Genomic DNA, 19,971 nt, shown 5'->3' with positions numbered 1-19,971 from the left:
TAATTACCATTTGAAATTTATGCTTGATATTTATTGCCTAATATTTGAAAGTTTCTTTCTCCTTGATTTAATATTATTGCAGTATTTGAGCCTAGTTCATATGTATTGTATAGATTTCTGTATATATGTATATTGTATATGAGAATTTTCTTCAAAATTTTGCTTAGAAAAGGATATTTATATTTGAACTCTTATAAGATTTCTCATTTTCAGTCTCCCAACACTGGAATATAGGTTTTATTCTGGGAGCTTTATTTTATTTCCTCTTGACTCCCATCACCTGGCATATTGATAGGTACTCAAAAAGTAGTTTAGAGTGTGAATAAAATTATTTTATAAAATGTGGGTAGAAGAAAAGCAATATGTCTTAATTAATATAGCTTATATAGTAATATGTGCAAATATGTTAATAAATGTTATAAATACACCTTTGGCTGTTTACATCCCTAAAAGCTGTGTGTTCCGTTTGGCCAAAAACCTTTTTTGGGAATATGAGAGGGAGGATGGCGTCATTTGACTCATTTAGTTTTCAGTCATGCAGATTATATATACAAAATCTAAAAGGAGTTTTACAAATGAAAGTTTATAACAACAATATCAGCCTTTTGAAATAAATGAATTTTAAGGATATAGTCTATATCAAAAAACAAGTTTGCAAATAAGAGTTTCTAATGGCCAGTTTTAACGTAAATATTGGTGTACTGAGGCCACAAAAACTCTATTGCAACTCTGAGAGTTAAATGTGAGAGCACAGGTTATCAGGAGATATAAAGAGGGTAGAGATTGGGCAATTGTTGCTTAAGGAATACAGAATGTTTAATAAGATTGATTGTAAAGGTTCGGAAATGGATAGCACAATACTGTGATGGTAGCACGATATTGTAAGTGTAATTAACAAAGATAAGTGTGAGAATGGTTGCAAGAGCAAGGCTAGAGTCATGTATGTCACCAGAAGGAAAGCTAGATGATAAAAACTGGGACTGACTATAACTTAGTGAAACCTGGAGTGTACGATGATGGTGGTTAATTGTCGAAATATAAGAACGTTCTTACATGGACTAGAACAAATGTTCGTCACTGTTATAAGGTGTTAATAATGGGGTGGTATATGGGAAAAATACGATTAAGGCAAACTAAGGTCTATAGTTAACAGTAACATTGTAATATTATCTCATTAATTGTAACAAAGGCACTATACCAAAGCTAAGTGTCAATAATAAGGGAAAACAGGGGAGGGGTATGGGATTTTTTTTCCAAAGAAATAGGAATAGTCTCCTATTGATTGTGGTGGTGAGTGCATAACTATGTGATTATACCAGGAACAATTGATTGCACACTGCGGATGGATTGTATGGTATGTATGTGTGTGTGGGGAGGGGGTACCCAACTCCATTGCAACCTATAGAACATTAAGTTAGCTTACTCACAGTCCAGTTGGTTAATTGCATGGCAGTTCTATTTGTATTAATGTATCTTCATATGGAGATGCTTCAAATAATATTCCATGCCAGTTTTTCAGTGAAGCTTGTGTTTATATCCTTTAAAAGTAGGTCAGAAATCTAAAAGTGAATTTTTGGTGTGTGTTTATATTTCCAGTAGCTAAACCAAAACCAGGATGAGACAGAATCATACTGCTGAATGCTACCCCAGCCACCACCCCCATGGTTCCCCTTTCCCCATCCCTTACCCTTTACCACTGTCCAAATATATATATATATTCCCAGGAAACAGGTTTTTTAAAAATAATTCTTTTCTTTTTTTTTTTTTTTTTTTTTTAATATTTAGGAACAAGTTCCAGTTCCAGTCTATCATCCAACACCTAGCCAGACTCGACTTGCAACACAGCTGACTGAAGAGGAACAAATTAGGATAGCTCAAAGAATAGGCCTTATACAGCATCTGCCTAAAGGAGTTTATGACCCTGGAAGAGATGGATCAGAAAAAAAGATTCGGGAGTAAGTTTTAATACATACATACATAGTTCATAGATCTATTTTTAGCTTATTTGCTTTTGAAAAATATCCTCCTTCATTTTGAAAGTTGCGTATGTAATACATTGAACACCTCCCAGTTTCCTATAGGACAGTGTTAGATGTAGCAATTAAGAAGAATTTTCTTATAAAAATAGCCAAGAAATGATGGTATGAATTCTGACCATTTTATATGCTGCTTGCCCAGTGGGATGACAGTTGATGTCAGTTTAAAAGCAGTCATCTGTGTTTGATTATGGTTAAGAACTAGGTGCCAACATTGCTGGTGGCCTGGTCAGCTGGTTTTTGGAAAGCAGTTTCGTAAAATGCTAGTTTCTATACCCTCTGAGACAGTAATTCTAAGGACCTATCCCAAAATGTGTACCTCACTCCCACTCCTAAAGCTTTATGCCCAAAGATATTCACCATTGTCTTATTTAGTGATAAAAATATAAGCCACATAAATGTTCAGTAATAAAGGTATAGTTAAGTAAATTGAGGTAGAGGAATACCTTGGTAGGTTATACAGCCATTGAAGTTGTTTGCTAAGGGTTTTAGTGACATCAGAAAAATCTTATACATGAAAAAAGAATACAGAAATATATATGTGTGTGTTAAAATATATGCACAGAGAAATAACTGGAAGGATCCCTACAAACATTGGTGTGATTCTGGGTAATTTTCCTAATTGAGGATGGGGAGGGTGGAACACACAAGAAGTATTAAGAGCTGCTTTTTCAACAGTGTTAAAATTTTTATTTAAAATGTCAAAGAAGAAAGCTTTCAATGTCAGTTAATATTTTAGTGAAGTTTGTTTCCTAACTTGCAAAATAATTTTATTAAGCCTGATAAATTAAGGGTAAAATTTTACTTGTGGGAAATTTTTGTCCTTTAGGGCTCATTACTGTCCGTAAGAATCCCTGATGAGGTCAGCCATTCTCCTGTTAGGTTGAGAATGGTCACACCAACACAAACATAATTGAGTTTACTGTGTTGTTATTAAATTTGGCTGTTTGAACTACATTAACATGTTACAGAAATCCATAGCACCATATTCTCTAGAATACTGACTTCTGAAACACTACAGAATTGGGTTGCTTCTTGAACCTGTAGAAAACTGCCATGAAGTTGAAACTGAGGCTAATGAGGTGAAGAGAGCTTTAGAAGTTTAAACTTAAAGCCCACTATAGGCTGAAATCAGTAGTTCTGTTTTTACATATAGTTATTAAAATGATCGTCATAAAACTGTTGTGCTCCAGAGCTTACACTAAAAACTAAGTACAAGGAAATCATGTAAAGTTGGGTTGACTATTGAAGTTGATCCAATTGGTGCTTTCCTATTTAAAGTATCAAATTCTGCTCTAAGTGTCTCCTATAATACATAGCTGTTTCTACGAGCAAGTTCTAGAGATGGACTTGATCCCCATGTGGTCCATTTCCCCTGTCTGTTGGTTGTTCTCAAACTCTGCAAAGTCCCAGGGGAGTGGAATAAAAGAATGTGGGCAGATCATTACTTATGAGGAGAATGGTTCAATTTGCATGCATTGGTGGTGGGATGGCAGGCAAGCATTTTAATGTGTAGTTCAGACTAGAACTGTCATTGTAATGGAGTTTTAAATAGTATTTTAGATAAACCACTTCTCTAAAAGTGCTTTCTGATTTCTTTCCCTCACTCCCAACAGGTGTGTGATCTGTATGATGGACTTTGTTTATGGGGACCCAATTCGATTTCTGCCGTGCATGCACATCTATCACCTGGACTGTATAGATGACTGGTTGATGAGATCCTTCACGTGCCCCTCCTGCATGGAGCCAGTTGATGCAGCACTGCTTTCGTCCTATGAGACTAATTGAGCCAGGGTCTCTCCTCTGACACTTCAAGTGAACCATCAGTTTTCGGTGGTTTTGATCTTTTGTCACTGAGCCCAAAGAGCCAGGGATTAGGAATTAAGATCATGCACAAAAGTTTCCTAAGAATTCCTGAATGGCTGCAGATGTTGAGGGAAAGTACGTGATATTTTAGAAATTTAGGGGGAAAAGTAGGATGGTATTTTTATGTAAAGCCTTGACCCAGTGTTTAAAATATATAATTGTATTTAGATCTTGTTATTGCTCCAGTACATAGGAATTGTGTAAAGTGTTACAGCATCTGTATATGTTTAAATTGTGTGTGTTGAAGATTTAATTAGGAAAAAGATAGTGGTTATTTTTCCTAAATGAAATAATTCTTCCCTTACTTCCCCCCAACTCTAATTCTTTTCTGAAATTGCTGGCATTTGGGTCAAGGTTTTATTAAAAGCTACATTTTATAACACTGGCACAAAAAAAAAAGTAGTTTTAAGCTTGTTTGCACAGTTCTTTTTTTCCATTGGAAATGGAATCCATTGCCTTAGGTCTTTTTAAATAGTATATTATTATCGTTGGGGCTGGCTCTATGCTTGAAAACCAGTTTATTTATAACCTGTTTAAAGTGCTACATTCTGTTTGCAGTTAGGAAATGCAGAATTCAAAGTGATCTCCTAGCTTCTAAGCAAACTGAGATGCACTATCCCTTTTCTATAAAAAATGAGTTAATGTGTCAAGAAAACCAATTGTAGTAAAGTGGGGTTTCATATTACCCTTTCTCCTATGTGCTTTATCTAATTATTTTGGTTGTTAATATGGTGACAATTAAAAGTCATGGTAAATTTTAAATGTTAAGATTTCTGATTTATGAGCTTGAATTACACCACCATGCTAATGTAAAAATTAAAGTGGCATGGGGTGAACTTAAAGAGAAAAAAAATGTTCCTCGGTGATAACAATTTTGATTTATTCTTTTCCCTGTGCCCTTCCTCCCTGTTGTCTTGAACCATAGCAAAAGGATACTGCATCTCTCATTACTGTAGTACTGAAGTTATATAAAACACATCTCAGTCTGTTTCTTGAAAAGGTATCTGTTAAGTCCTGCTAGCTGACTGACAGACAAATGTCATATATAGGCAGAGAAAATTAAGATCAATGTATTTCATGTTTTGCACACAAATGCAGAGTTTGTATAACCACAGACTTCATAGTTGTGATCTCAGAAAAGAAGGAATTCCACCTTTATCTTTTCTTGGAGTTAATGTTAGAATACTCTGAATCTCTAAGCTTTTGAAGCATTTTCAATAGCGATGGTCTAGTAAAGATGTAGTAGTAATGTTTTATCCATTTAGCATGTGTTTATTTTTCCTTATGTACTCTCAAAGGTGTTTTATTTGTTCAGCTCAATGATATTACAGCTGAAAAAAATCATTCATTAGCAAAAGGAGAAGCAGTCTCAACAATCAAATCAGAAATTTATCTTATTGATTATTTTATATTGAGTTGAATATTTGACTCTTAACACTTTTCTACATACAAAACAAGTATCTTGAAGGTTCTTCATAATTGCATTATAGAGGAATTCGGTATGTCATAAGTACTTTCTTAAGATTTGACATTTGACTGTAGTATCATATGTTGGTTAATTTCTTTTGAGCCCCATGATGGAATGACTTAAAGATTAAATTGAGAAAAGTTGAAAGAGATTAGAATATCAGGTTCTGTTAAATTGTTATATGTATCTTGCTTCTTAAGTTTTTGTTCATTAATTTATATCCACCCAATTACATAAAGCAAATTTAGATGAAACACCTGAAGTTGTGCAATATTTTCAGTAATAATACACTTTTATCATTGTGTTTTCTATTTAAACATGATCTCTCTGTCATCAAGTGTCATAGCCAGACTTTCTTTTTTTCTAGATTGTTAAACTTGGTAAATGAACTTTTTAACAAAAAATCACCTTCCATGTTGCTGTTAGTCTTTCTTTATTATAAGTCTTGTTTCACAGAAGTTTGACAGTAAATTTAAAGGAACCGCTATTGAGCTGAATGCTTTTTTATAGGGACATTGTGTTCTTTACATGGATCTTCACAAACCATGATAAGAACCAGCAATTCTGGCCTTAGTAAGTTGTAAAATAAAGTTATAATAAAGTTGTAGAGGGCTAAAATTAAAGTTGATTACATAAGAATATTCCCCCAAGTTATCTAATCCTTTCTTTAAAATGATGTATAAATTTAATTATCTGATTACTTTTAAACCTCTAGGTATATATGCCTTTGAAGTATATTTTATTTTTTTGCTTGACATTTAATACCCCCTAATAAATCACATACTTAGAAGCTTGATAGCTTCAAAATTACTAAAGTGAAATAAATAATGGGTGAAACATATTTAGATTTGGGCAAGATGTGCTCATACTTGGCTTTTTAATCATTTTTTATCTAAATTAACTGCAGATTTGAAATGTCTGAAAAGCCTGACTAGGGAAAAATAAGAGAATCTTTTCCTTGTGAATGCAAAACCTTACATTCCTGCAAGAAGCAGAAATGCTTTCAGATAACACAGTTGGTTTACACTAACTTTTTTCATTCCTATAATTATTCTTTTAAATCAGGTGTTAAAAGACTGTCCCCCTAGTTATCGGTGTTTATCCTGTGATATAAGACAGTATAACTTTATAGAATGCAGTGAGCATTGCGGTAACAAATTCTCTGGATACAAACTCCCTTATATGGAAGGATTCATTTTTTTAAAACAGAAGAACACTTTAAAAAGTGGTCAAAAGCAGAGCTGTGGGTGTCCTGTGATTGAAAGTGGTAAATAGTAATGAAGATAAACTTCTTAGGCATAAATTCAGAAAAGTAGGCAGTCTGGGGACTACTTCTGCTTTCAAAACATTGGCTAGCAATGATTTCTGAGAGTTGACTGATGACACTTGCATGTAAGTACATCTTAGACAATGTAATAACCTCAGTTAATTGTTTTCAGTCTTTTGTTATCTTTAAACTTTTATATTTTGGAATAATTTCAAACTTTAGGACAGTTATGAAAATAATACAAACCCCATACAGAGCACTCCAACATACCTTCACTCTTCCAGATACCTAGATCTACCAATTTTAACATCTTGACATTTTGCCACATTTGCCATATCATTTTATCCATCAGTTAGTCAATCAATCCATCTATCTGTCTATTTTCTGAACATTGGAGAGTAGATTGTAAACACTTAATACTTCCATGTGTTTCCAAAGAACAGGGATGTTCACTTATGTAACCACCTTAAGTGCAGTTATCAAATTCAAGAAGTTTAACATTGATATAAATCTTACAGTCTATATTCCAATTTTTTCATAAGTCCCAATAATGTCCTTTTGAGCCTTTTCTCCTCCATTATTATATCATGTCCAGGGTCATGTATTGCATTTAACTGTCATTGTCTCTTTTGCTTTTCTTTTTAATTATGGAAACAGATAGAAACATAAACCTCACCATCTCAATCACTCCCAAGCATACTGTCTAGTGGGATTAATCACACTCGCACTCCTCACCACTCTATTACTAGAGCTTCCTCATTACCCCAAACAGAAACCCTATACCCATTATGCACTAGCTCCCTATTCCTTCTTCCTCCTGCCCCTCATAACCTCTTCTGTACATTTTCTCTCTATTAGTATGCATATTCTCCAGTATTTTCTTTGTGATTACCAAAGGGCTTAAATCTAACATTCTAAACAATCTCATTTGGTTTAATACCAACTTAACTTCAATAACATACACAAAACTATGTTCCTGTACCCATGTCCACCTACCTTGATGCAGCTCTTGTCATACATTTTTATACATTATGACTCCAAAACCATTGATTTATCATTACATTTTTTGCATTTCCTTTTAATCTTACAGGAAGTAAAACGGGGAGTTGCAAACCAAAAATACATTAATACTGGCATTTATATTTGCCCTTGTCTATTATCTTTACCAGAGATCTTTATTTGTTCATGCAGCTTCAGTCTGTTGTCTAGTGTCCTCGCAACCTGCAGAACTCCCTTTAGCATTTCTAATAGTGATGATCGACTCCCTCAGCTTTGTTTATCCAGGAATGTCTTTAATCTCTCCTTCATTTTTGAAGGACAGACAGTATTGACATAGGTATAGAATTCTTGGTAAGCAATTTTTTGCTTCCAGCATTTTAAATGTCATCCCACTGCCTTCTTGCCTCCATGGTTTCCAACGAGAAATCAGCATTTAAACTTATTGAGGCTCCCTTGTTCTTGACACATTGCTTCTATTTTGCGGCTTTCAGAATTCTCTCTTTTTCTTTGCCATCCCACAATTTGATGATAATATGTCAAGATATGGGTCTGGGCGCGCCCGCGGCAGTCGCAGCGGGGCCATCTTCGGCGGGCGGGCTCGACCTGCGCAGCCCTCACCCGCGCCCCTCGCCCGGCCCCATGGCGCCGCGGCCTCTGGGGCCGCTGGTGCTGGCGCTGGGCGGCGCCGCGGCCGTGCTCGGCTCGGTGCTCTTCATCCTCTGGAAGGCTTACTGCGGCCGCAGCCGGGAGCGGCGCTGGGACCAGGGCGAGGCCTGGTGGGGCGCGGAGCCTGCCCGCCTCCTGGAGTGGGACGAGTGGGACTCGGCGGCAGCCAGAACCTACGCTTCTACTGGAAGGAGTTTGTGAATGAGGTGGACGTGCTGGTGTTCGTGGTGGACTCATCTGACCGCCTGCGGTTGCCAAGGGTCCGACGGGAGCTGCACAAGCTGCTGGCTAAAGATCCCGACGTGCCCGTCATCATCGTGGCCAACAAGCAGGACCTGAATGGGGCCATGAGCATGGTGGAGCTGCAGCGGGAACTGGGCCTGCAGGCTGTTGCCAGCCAGCGGGAGGTCTTCCTTTTGGCAGCCAGCATTGCTCGTGCAGGGCCTGGCTTTGGCAATCCCGGCACTGTGCACATCTGGAAGCTGCTTTTGGAGCTTTTCTCCTAGACTGGAACCCACCTGCCCACCACCCAGGCCTGAAGACCACAATCTGCTGCTCCTGCTTCTTCATCACCAGCCCGGGCTAGGGCAGGACCAAGAAACTGCACAGAAGCCTTCCTGGTGAAGTCACTGAGGCTCAAGCAGGGAGGTGGTTAAGGCAGAGGGTTGGAGGGTTGTGTCTGGCCCATTCACAGCTGGAATGAGGGTCCCCTCTCACCAGTGAAGACACCCTCTTTTCTCACCTGCACAGTGAGATGCTCAGTGGGCTTGTCCTCCCCCACTGTAGGTCACAATAGTTGATGGACCAATGGAGGTGTCAGAAGCACCCCAGGAACCTCAAAGTCTCCCAGTCAAACCTATTCCCTCCTGGTGACGTGTGCCCTTCTCACTTGGGCAGGTTCTGGGCAGTCCCCAGTGAGCCCGTGCCTCCCAGCCCTGCCTTGTGCTCCAGACCCAGTTTTGCCTAACTCGCTTGTGGCCTTGTGCAGTCTCTTTGCCTCTCCACCCTGGGCTATCATTTATAAAGGGAGGTGATTTCCACAGTCTTTTCTTTGGCGGATGCATTTCCCAGCCCTGGAGATAAGTGCCAGAACAAACCTAGAGATCCTAGCAAGGAGCTCTCTGAAGACCTCCCTGCTTGTCCCTGTGCCAAGGTCTGGCCTGCCAGCCTCTCTTAACAACAGAATTAAGTGGTATTCACCACCAGTGAGAAAAATCAAAGGTTGGTTTCTTTCCTAATCTGAAGACAGAAGCTCCTGGTCTCGCACTAACTGTGCCCATGCCCATGTTTACATAAGTCTGGGGAAGGAAGGAGTCCGTGTCCCTGGGAAGAAGATTGTCTGAGGGAGCCTCAGAACTGCATTTTATTTATTTATTTATAAAAGGAACAGGCCAAAGTTTAAGGCTCTGTTTCTAGGTGCTGTTATCAAATCTTGAATGATGGTCATGGAAATTTTGGAAGAGGAAAATAGCTGGACTCATGAATGACAGTGACAACTTACGGATGTCAGTGAAGACAGCTATAGATTGCCTCACCACCCCCTTTGAGTTTATAGTTGAGATCATAATACTTAACATTGACTGACAGTAAACTTCATCACTTGGCACGGTACATTGAAGGAATGCAAACCCTTTCTGTTCAGGTAACAGTAACTGGAAGAGGATATTTCCACCATGTGAATCCAGGTAAAAAGAAAAGTCTTTGGACGGGGAATGAGCAGACCAGCCCACTGGGGGGCCTTATGTACACCACAGAATTTCTGGGGTTCTCTCCAATACACATTCCATGATTCTCCTGTACCTCAGTGACCAGCCAGTGTGAGGGCCATCTCTATATTGACACTCTCTTCAGTGCAAGCAAAGGGAAGGAGGCTTTGTTTGCCACAGACCATTGAATAATCAGCAGCCACAGATGGAAATTTTTTTTCTTAGAGGAAACATCCAATTCAGTTTGCTTTTTAATTGAGAATAGCGATTATGTGCTTTTGTCTCATTTGACATGTACTTGGTATGCTTTAGTTCCATACTCTGGCCAGGGCACTGAGAGGAAGGGAGGTGGGTGGGGAGCTCCAGAAGTAAGAAGCAAGCTTGAGAATTGGAGGAGTGCCCTCCAGTGCTCTTGGGCTGTGGTTATATCAGAGTAGAATCACTGTGGCATTAGGAAATGATTTGTCTGCTTTTACTGACAAATTTTAAGGAATGACTTTGACACTTTGCTAGCAGCTTTTCATTTTGTCATTGCAAAGGTGAGACACTTTAATTCTTTGTTGACTCCACCTTGTTCCCATTTACCTTGGAACCAGCATTGACTGAGGGAGGCCCTTTTTTCCTAATTAAGACCTGCCTTTGGTCTCATGAATAGCATTCTTAAGTCCTTGGTGGCGGGGAGGGGACCTTGAGGAATAAAGAGTTTGACTTTGAAAAAAAAAAAAAGATATGGGTCTGTTTTGGTTTATCCGATTTGGAGTTTGTAACATATCCTTCGTTAAATTTGGGAAGTTTTCAGCCATTATTTGCTTTGAATATTTTCCTTTCTCTCTTTTCTTGGGACTCCCACAGTGCATTTATTAGTGTTTGATGGTGTCCCACAGGTTTCTCAGGCTCTATTCACTATTCTTCATTCTTTCCTCTTTCTGCTCAGATTGAATGAAAGTAATTCTCTTATCTTTGGATTCTTTTTCTGACAGCTGCAATCCGCTGCTGAACTCACTCTCTAGGGAATTTTTAAAATTTGTTGCTGTGGTCTTCAGCTAGGTTTCATTTCTTTTCGTAATTTGTTTCCTTATTGATATTTTCTTTGTGTTCACTTATCCTTTTCCTAATGTCCTTTAGTCCTTTGTCCATGTTTTCCTTTAGCTCTTTGAGCATAGTTAGAAACAAATTTTTAAAATTCTTTCTGGTATGTCCTAATTGTTGGTTTGTAATGGTTTAATCTTCCCTTGTGCATGGGCCATCACTTTCTGTTTCCTTATATGTTTTTTTGTTGTTTTTTTTTGTTGTTGTTTTTTTTTTTTTTGCTTTTATAAAGGGGGTTTATTTGGTTACACAGTTACAATCTTAAGGCCATCAGGTGTCCAAGGTAGCACATCAACAATCGGGTACCTTCCCTGGAGGTTGGCCATTGGCATCTGGAATACCTCTGTTAGCTGGGAAGGCGCATGGCTGGTGTCTGCTCCGGAGTTTTGGTTTCAACATGGCTTTCTCCCAGAATGTTCCTCTCTAGGCCACAGCTCCTCTTAAAAATGACACTCTCGGTTGCTCTTGGGGCATTTGTCCTCTCTTAGCTTCTCCAGAGCAAGAGTCTGCTTACAATAGCTGTCTTCAAACTGTCTCTCATCTGCAGCTACTCTCTCACCTTCCGTGCATTCTTCAAAGTGTCCCTCTTGGCTGTAGCAAGCTCGCTCCTTCTGTCTGAGCTTAGGTAGGGCTCCAGTAAACTAATCAAGGCCCATGCTGAATGGGCAGGGCCACACCTCCATGGAAATTATCCAGAGTTATCACCCACAGTGGGGTGGGACGCATTTCCCTGGAAACAACCTAATCCAAATGTTCCAACTTAATCCCACTAATATGTCTGCCCCCACAAGATTGCCTCAAAGAACATGGCTTTTTCTGGGTCCTTCTATGTTTTGTAATCTTTTGTTGAAACAAAGACATTTTGATATTTTAATGTGTTATCATTGGAATTTAGACTCTGAGGAATTTGTTCCTTAAGCTTGTATTTAGCTAGTGTTATGACAGAGCTTGCCTTGAATGCCAGTAGCTAACAAAAAATCAAAATAAAAAAAGAAAATACCCTTCCCAGTCTTTGCAGATTGGCCTGTGTGAGTGTTCTTCAGAGCTTAGCCATACAATGAGATTAGAGCATAGCTTGATGCAAAAGCATAGGGTCCTCCCAGACCCTTGTTGTGAATGCATCTTGTCCTGGGCATTCTCAAGTGGCTGTAGGAATTCCCCTTTTACACAAATCTGAAAGTCCCCTCTTCCTTAGGAAACAGTATTTCTTCACAGTCTCAGACACTGCACTGTATGTACCACAGCCAGCAAACATTTACCCCAGGCAGCTGCAGTTTTACTGTTCTACAGCATTAGCTCTGTGAGCTGCCTTCCACACAGAGGGCAAGTTCTGGATGGCGAGCCTGTGATGAATGTTCTTGTTCAGTCTTTCAGGTTGCCACTAGATAGACTGGCACAGGTGTACATTCTCCAAGTATGTACATGAGGGTTACTCGGTTCCCTCCAGAACCAGGACCAGGGACCAGCACTGGGAGGTGGGCCAGCAAGGACACCACAAGATCCTATCATTTTTAAGTTGCCTTTTTCCTGACTTGGTACTTGTTCTGTTACTGCAATCCTTTAACCAGTTTCTGGAGCTTTGAGAAAGATGGTCCTGCCAGTTACTGCTGGTTGTTCAACGCTTCAATGAGTGGGCAGAACTCTGAAGCTTTTCACTCCACCATCTTGATTGGGGCAGAGCCTCTTAAACCTTTAATTTTGAGATTAAAGAACATGAGAAAAGTTGGATTTGGGGATAGTATCTTACCTGAATTTATTCACCTGAATTTAAAGCTTGTCTACTCTTGCATTGGGGGGGGGGGGGGTAGAGAAAACAGTTTGTGGCCCCTCCTTCTATACCTTCTCTTATGCAGCTGCTCTGATCTTAAACTCAAAGTAGACTTCAAGATTCTTAGGTGCCAATTTCACAATTTGAAATATTTTTACTCTTTAGAGTTAGTACTATTTTTGTTCCTTGACACGTGTCCATTTTCTGGTATATTAGAATGCAGTCTTTACATTTTTCTAACTTTTTCTCAGTTCTGTATATGTCAGAAACCTGAATAAGGGAAGCTCAGAGGAAAGAACACTGCAAAATCAAGTAGGCTGAGTCTCTCTAATCCCAATTATCAGTATTTGTGTGACTCCAGCAAGTCATTTTGTCTCTTTAAGCCTCATTTTTTCCACCTGTTAAATTCAGGGGTTGATAGATTATTGGTTCTCAAGGACTAGGACAGCTAAACATAATTATCTAGAGCACTAGTGCTTGTTAGCAGTGGAGATTCCTGGGCCCCATCCCAAACTTATTAAATCAGAGTTGGAGAGGAGAGGCAGGAATCTATCAATTTTTAACAAACTCTTCAGTGATTCTGAGGTACTAGCAAGTTTTGGAACCAGTGGCCAGGGAGCACTGTGCAGCATCTAGGAGCAGGAGGAAGAGGCTGAGAAACTGTGGTAAAGAACTGTGCGTAGTTTGCTCCGTGGTAGCAGCTGGCACCCATCACCCACTCTTGAGGCAGGCCACCCTGGGGTCTGGTCCCTGGTTGACTGCTGTGGATGAACATGGCCATGGAAGTCCTCTTCCCCAAGAACGAGGAGTGGGGTGGGCCATGTGGGGCACAACCAAGAACTGATCACGGCTTTTGATAGGTGAATTTTGATTTCCAGATCCCGGCCCTGAGCTGCTGTTTCATCCTGCCTGGGACAGGGACGACTGTGGCCATTGTTTCAGGCCTGCCCCTGATGGATAGAGGTGGTAGTGGTTTAAAGACGCAGGGTCTCCTTAGGGGTTTGGGGAGCAATTTGCTGAAGGGCATCATCTGCTAGGCAGGCCAGGAAAGTGTAGCTTTGGAGAGTTGGCAAAAAGGCTTTTGGCATCTTTCCTGACTCCCTCCCCAAGTCTCTTTGGAGCTGGTCTGTTTCCCCTTTGTTGATCCCTGGCCCTGCTTTGGCTGGGAAATACTTGGGAAAGTCCCCTCTGGGGAGACCCTCTTCCCATAACTTGCCCTCCAGGCAAAAGCAGCTAGAGGCAACAAAAGGAGTGTAAAAAATCTATAGGGACAAAACAAAAACAACAGATCAAGATTCCCAGAGAAGGAACAGGAAAGGAAGCTTTCTCCTGGGGTGAAACAATTGCAAATTGTACAATACATCCAGGGCAAGAATCAGATGAGGAAGAACTGAAAAAAAAAAAAAAAATGTGAACAAACATGGACAATTTAAAGGTCTAGAATAAGTTGAAACCAAGTGTTAAAAAAGAACCTTAACACAAAGCCAATCAACAATAAAATCCAAGGCAAGAGAGAGAAACCGACCTTCAGAGTAAACTCATCAACATAATCAGATGCCTAGACATCAGCAAAGAATTACACACCATACTAAGCAACAGGAAGATATGGCCCAGTCAAAGGAAGAAATTAAAACCAGAGAAGACAAAAAATTTGGAACAACTAATCATAGAAGTTCAAACAAATCTAAATCAACTCAAGAAGATAAAGGAAAATATGGCTAAAGAGATAAAGGATATTGAGAAGAAACTGGGTGAGCATGAAGAATTTAAAAGTATAAAAAGAAACATCATAAATTGTGTTTATGGCACAATAGAAAAGATTAAAAATACATTAGACATTTGCACACTGATGTTCATAGTGGCAATATGGCAATATTCATAATTGCCAAAAGATGGAAGCAACCCAAGTTTCCATCAACATGAATGGATAAACAAAATATGGTATGTACGTATGATGGAATATTGTTCAGCTGTAAAAGGGAATGAAGTCCTGATGCACGCAACAACATGGATGAACCTTGAGGACATTATGTTGAGTGAAATAAGCCAGACACAAAAGGACAAATATTGTATGATCTCATTAATATGAACTAATTATAATAAGCAAACTCATAGAGTTAGAATCTAGAATATAGGTTACCAGGAGATAGAATGAGAGTAGAGAATTAGGAGCTGATGCTTAATATGTGCAGAATTTTTAATTAGGTTGATTGTAAATGTTTGGAAATGTGTGTGAATGTTGTTGAAAGGGAGAGGAAGTGTAGGGTCATGTGTGTCACTAGAAGAAAAGCTAGAGGATGAAACGTGGAACTATATAACACAGTGAACCCTGTTCTGGATGATGGCTGTGGTTAATAGTACAATATAAGAATGTTCTTTCACTAACTAGAACAAATGTATGTCACTATTGGAGGTGTTAAAATTGGGTGATACATGGGAAAAAATACAGCTGATGCAAACTATGGACTATAGTTAACAGTAATATTTTAATATTCTGACATCAATTGTAACAAAGGTACCATACCAATGCTAAGTGTCGATACCGGGGTGTGTGGTTTAAGGGGAATGGAGTTTTTCTTTTTATAGTAATGAAAATGTTCTAAAATTGATTGTGGTGATGAATGCCCACTCTGATTATACTGAGAGCCCTTGATTGTACACTTGGATTGTATGGTGGGTGAGTATGTCTCAGTAAAACTGCTTTAAAAATATGCTAGTAATGGGGTGGGATGGGGGGGGTGATTTGGGTGTTCTTTTTTCACTTTTATTTTTTATTCTTGTTCTGGTTCTTTCTGATGTAAGGAAAATGTTCAGAGATAGATTGTGGTGATGAATGCATAACTATGTTATCATATGGTGGACAGTGGATTGTATACCATGGATGACTGTATGGTGTGTGAATGTATTTCAATAAAACTGAATTTAATAAAAAATACAATAAAAAATGCTAGAGGCATACAACAGCAGTTGAATAAGCAGAAGAAAGAATCAGAGAACTGGAAGACAGGACAATTGAAATTGTACAGACAGAACAGATAGAGAAAACAAAAAAAAATTGAGCAAGGTCTCAAGGATTTGAATGACAGCGTGAAGTGCACAAATATACATGTCACGAGTGTCTCAGAAGGAGAAGAGAAGGGAAAAGAGGCAGAAAGAATATTTAAGGAACTAATTTTCCAAATCTTATGAAAGACATAAATATACATGTCCAAAAAGCGCAATATACTCCAAACAGAATAAATCCTAATAGATCTGCTCCAAGACACATACCAATCAGAATGTCAGATGCCAAAGATAAAGAGAAAACCCTGAAAGCTGCAAGAGAAAAGAAATTCATCACATACAAAGGAACTGAATAAAACTAAGTACCAATTTCTCATCAGAAACCATGGAGGTGAGAAGGCAGTGATATGATAATAAGGTACTGAAAGGAAAACTACCATCCAAGAATTCTTTATCTGGCAAAACTGTCCTTAAAAAATGAGGAACTTTAAAATGTTCATAAACAGAAACAGAGAGTTTGTCAACAAGAGACGTGTCCTGCAAGACTCAAAGGAGTTCTGTAGGCTAAAAGGAAAAGACAGGAGAGAGAGGCCTAGAGGAGAGTGTAGAAATGAAGATTATCAGTAAGGTTAACTAAAAGGGTAAAAAGAGACAAAAATAAGATATGACATACAAAAACCAAAGTATAAAATGGTTGAAGTAAGTAAGTACTGCCTTTACAGTAATAGCATTAAATAATGGATTAAACTCCCCAGTCAAAAGGCACAGATGGCAGAATGGATAAAAAAGTTTGATCCAACTATATGCTGTCTACCAGAGACCACCTTAGACCCAAAGACACAAATAGATTGAAAGTTAAAGGTTGGAAAAAGATTTTCCATGCAAACAGTAAACCAAAGAGCTGGGACAAAATAGACTTTAAATGCAAAGCTGTTATAAGAGACAAGGATGCTAGATATTAATAAAAGGGCAAAACACCAAGTAGAAATAACAATCAAATATTTATGCACCTAACATGATACCCCAAAATATGAGACAAACACTGGCAAAACTAAAAGAAGAAATAGACGTCTCTGCAATAATAGTTGGAGACTTCAGTACATCACTCTCATTAATAGATAGAACAGAGGATCAATAAGGAAACATAGAACTTGAATAATATGAAAAATGAACTAGACCTAATAGACACATATAGAACATTGCACCCCAAAACAGCAGGATATACATTCTTCTCAAGTACTCATAGATCGTTCTCCAGGACAGACCATATGTTGGGTCACAAAACAAATTTCAATAAATATTAAAAGATTGAAATTATACAATGCTCTTTGACCATAATGGAATGGAGCTGGAAATTGATAACTGGAAAATTCAGAAATATATGGAAGTTAACACACCCTTAAACAATCAAGAAGAAATTGCAAGAGAAATCAGGAAATATCTCAAGACAAATGAAAACGAGAACACAACATATCAAAACTTGGGATGCAGTGAAGATGGTGTTGAGAAGGAAATTTACAGCCCTAAACACCTACAACACAAAAAAAAGAAAGTGCTAAAATCAAAGACCTAAATGCACACCTGGATGAATTAGAAAACAGCAAACTAATCCTAAAGCAAGAAGAAGGAAAGAAATAACAAAGATTAGAGCAGAAATAAATGAAATTGAGAATAAAAAAGATTGAATTAACAAAACGAAAAGTTGGTTCTTTGAGAAGATCAATAAAATTGACAATACCCTTAGCTAGACTGACAAAGAAAGTAGAGTTTTTAATGAAACTTTGAGATGACTGCTTTCAGTTGCCTACTACAAATAATTTTCTTTTCCTAGGATAAATAAGGGATTTTAATTAACCTGGACCTAGATATTAACTTTTCTCTACATTTTTGTTTCTTGAGGCAAGTTACTGTCAACTGGTAGACTGGTCACCTTTGGTTGCTTTCCACAGAAAGTCTGGTGTTGTCTGCTTATGAAGCAGCATTCTCAACAAGGCACAGATTTTATTCATTTAACACTGATTGTGATTAGAGGAGGAACAGCATCTGTTTGTGTTCAACCCCATTTGATTGTAGGTGCCAGATTTCTTGGCACTATGAGAAAAAGAAGCTGAAAAACCTAACCAATAACTTGCCCCAAGCATCTGGGCATAGTGGTATACTCTGAGAGCCTGTAAAATTTGGGAGTGATGAGAGAATGATGAGCCCAACTTCTCTCTATGGGCTACTGTAGTAGCTAATCCAGTCTGTTAGGACCCAAAAGCAAGTCTTGGGCATTATTTGATTGGGATACAAGTGTGCTGTCAAAAGGCATTGGGTTTGGCTTCCACCTTATCCATAGTAGAGGTACAGGAATAGGCTACATTCTGCCACTTCCAGAATCAGAGCCAAACTTGAAGCTTTGAAACAATGCAGAATAATGATCATCTGCCATGAGGGTAGCTGAGCTCAGCAAACAGATTATAAATTATTAGCTGTAATTAATATGTGGTGTAAGAGAAGTATATTTGTTTCTTCACACGCCATTTGTCCATGTGTCGTTTGCTTAGACACTATCACCATCTGCAAAATTATCTTGAGACATGAGAAGTAATTCGTAAACCCTCTGTGGTCAGTTATGACACGGGTGCTGTTGTAAGTTATCAGCACCATTAATACAAATTTGGTTTTCAGGACTATTTCTTAAAATTTGAGTTAATATGGCCTTGAAGATAACTTTGAAGTAAGAAATCCTGTTTATGGGTATGGATTTGATAAACTGGTTTCAGATTTCCTGTGAAGAGCAAAGAATCATGAACCTTACTAACATGAAATGCCAGCGCACGCTGACCTGGTGCCTGGTTATCGCTTAGCATGTTGAAAACATTCTCTTTTCCTAGGTCTAATAGTTACTGAAGGGCAGATGCAGTATTTTTATAGCAATTCTGATAAACCATAAGCAATTGGCTGAAGATCCTTGGCATGGTACTAGCCTCCTACATGTTTTAACCCTATATTGTCCTTTCACCACACAACAACCAAAATAATTTTAAGTGAATTGGATTATGTCATATGCCTGCTTAAAACTCTTTAATAACTTCCATTGCACTGAGAATAAAATTGAAACTCCTTAACAGGGATGAGTTGGGTTGGCTTTCTGCCACTCTTCAGTTTCATGCAACTCTATTCTGTAGCTTCATGGACCTTTTTGTGCCTCTAGAATGCAAAGCTTATTCCCATCTCAAGTCTTGTTGGACTATAGTTTCTGCCCTGCAACTCTCTTCCCTAGATTATTTATATGGTTGTCTTCTTATCCTCTGGGCCTCAGCTTCAATGTAACAGGTTTAAACAGGCCTTCTCCGACCACCCTATCTAAAGTAGTTCTCCCTCCCTCCCTCTCCAACAACCAAGTTTTCTTATCACATTCTCTGGTTATTTGCTTCATGGCTCTAATTCTTTGTTTACTTGTATGTCTTCCCTACCAAAATAAGTTTCATGAGAGCAAGACAATAGGTGCTCAATAGATATTAAATGAAGGGAAGGAGGAAACTTGGAAGAAGAGAGGTCCTAAGGAATTTGAGCATCTCTGATGGAGAGGGAGCTGTCACCAAGGAGGTTCCCATTGGAAAATAGGAAGAGCTTTGAGGGTGGCATGGAGAAGGGTAAAACTTTTCCTGAGTGGGCAGCTTTCTGATAAGCCTTGTCTATAATCAGTACCACAAACTTTACCCACTCTCCTCATCCTCCCCTTTACCTGGAGATGTGACAGCTCATAGATCCTGTGTATCAGTTTCTGAAAGAAGAAACATATAATATTCGTTTTTGTCTTCTCAATACCCCATCTTCCCTTCTAATAATAACCTCCAATGAGCATATGACCCACGATGGGCCAAAGTACCTCATTCACTGTCTAAGGGAGTGGTTCTGAAACTAGTGTGCATCAGATTCACCTGAAGGGCTTACCCCACAATTTCTAGGTCTAAGTGGGACTGAGGATTATCATTTCTAACAAATACCCAGGCAATACTGATGCTGGTCTGGGGACACTTTGAATTGAGAACCACTGGTCTAAGGGATGGACATGTGAGACAAGCCAGACTAAACAGGTTTCTCATGCTACAGCTAGG

General features: G+C 38.8%; 1 protein-coding gene and 1 pseudogene across 1 annotated transcript in view; both read left to right on the top strand.

The window, feature by feature from the left end:
* Positions 1-5,777, top strand: part of RNF11 (ring finger protein 11) — a 58,801-nt gene extending 53,024 nt beyond the window's left edge. The window contains exons 2-3 of the mRNA XM_037827256.1: positions 1,786-1,955; positions 3,653-5,777. Of these exons, the coding sequence (XP_037683184.1) occupies positions 1,786-1,955; positions 3,653-3,824 (342 nt within the window). The 3' untranslated portion in view covers positions 3,825-5,777. The remainder of the gene's footprint in view (positions 1-1,785; positions 1,956-3,652) is intronic.
* A 2,393-nt stretch (positions 5,778-8,170) lies between these two features.
* LOC119519202 lies at positions 8,171-11,245 on the top strand (annotated as a pseudogene).
* Positions 11,246-19,971: the final 8,726 nt, after the last annotated feature.

Source organism: Choloepus didactylus, chromosome 2 (genome assembly GCF_015220235.1).
Source record: "Choloepus didactylus isolate mChoDid1 chromosome 2, mChoDid1.pri, whole genome shotgun sequence".
Lineage (NCBI taxonomy): Eukaryota > Metazoa > Chordata > Mammalia > Pilosa > Megalonychidae > Choloepus > Choloepus didactylus.
This window is presented reverse-complemented; position numbering and strand designations above follow the sequence as displayed.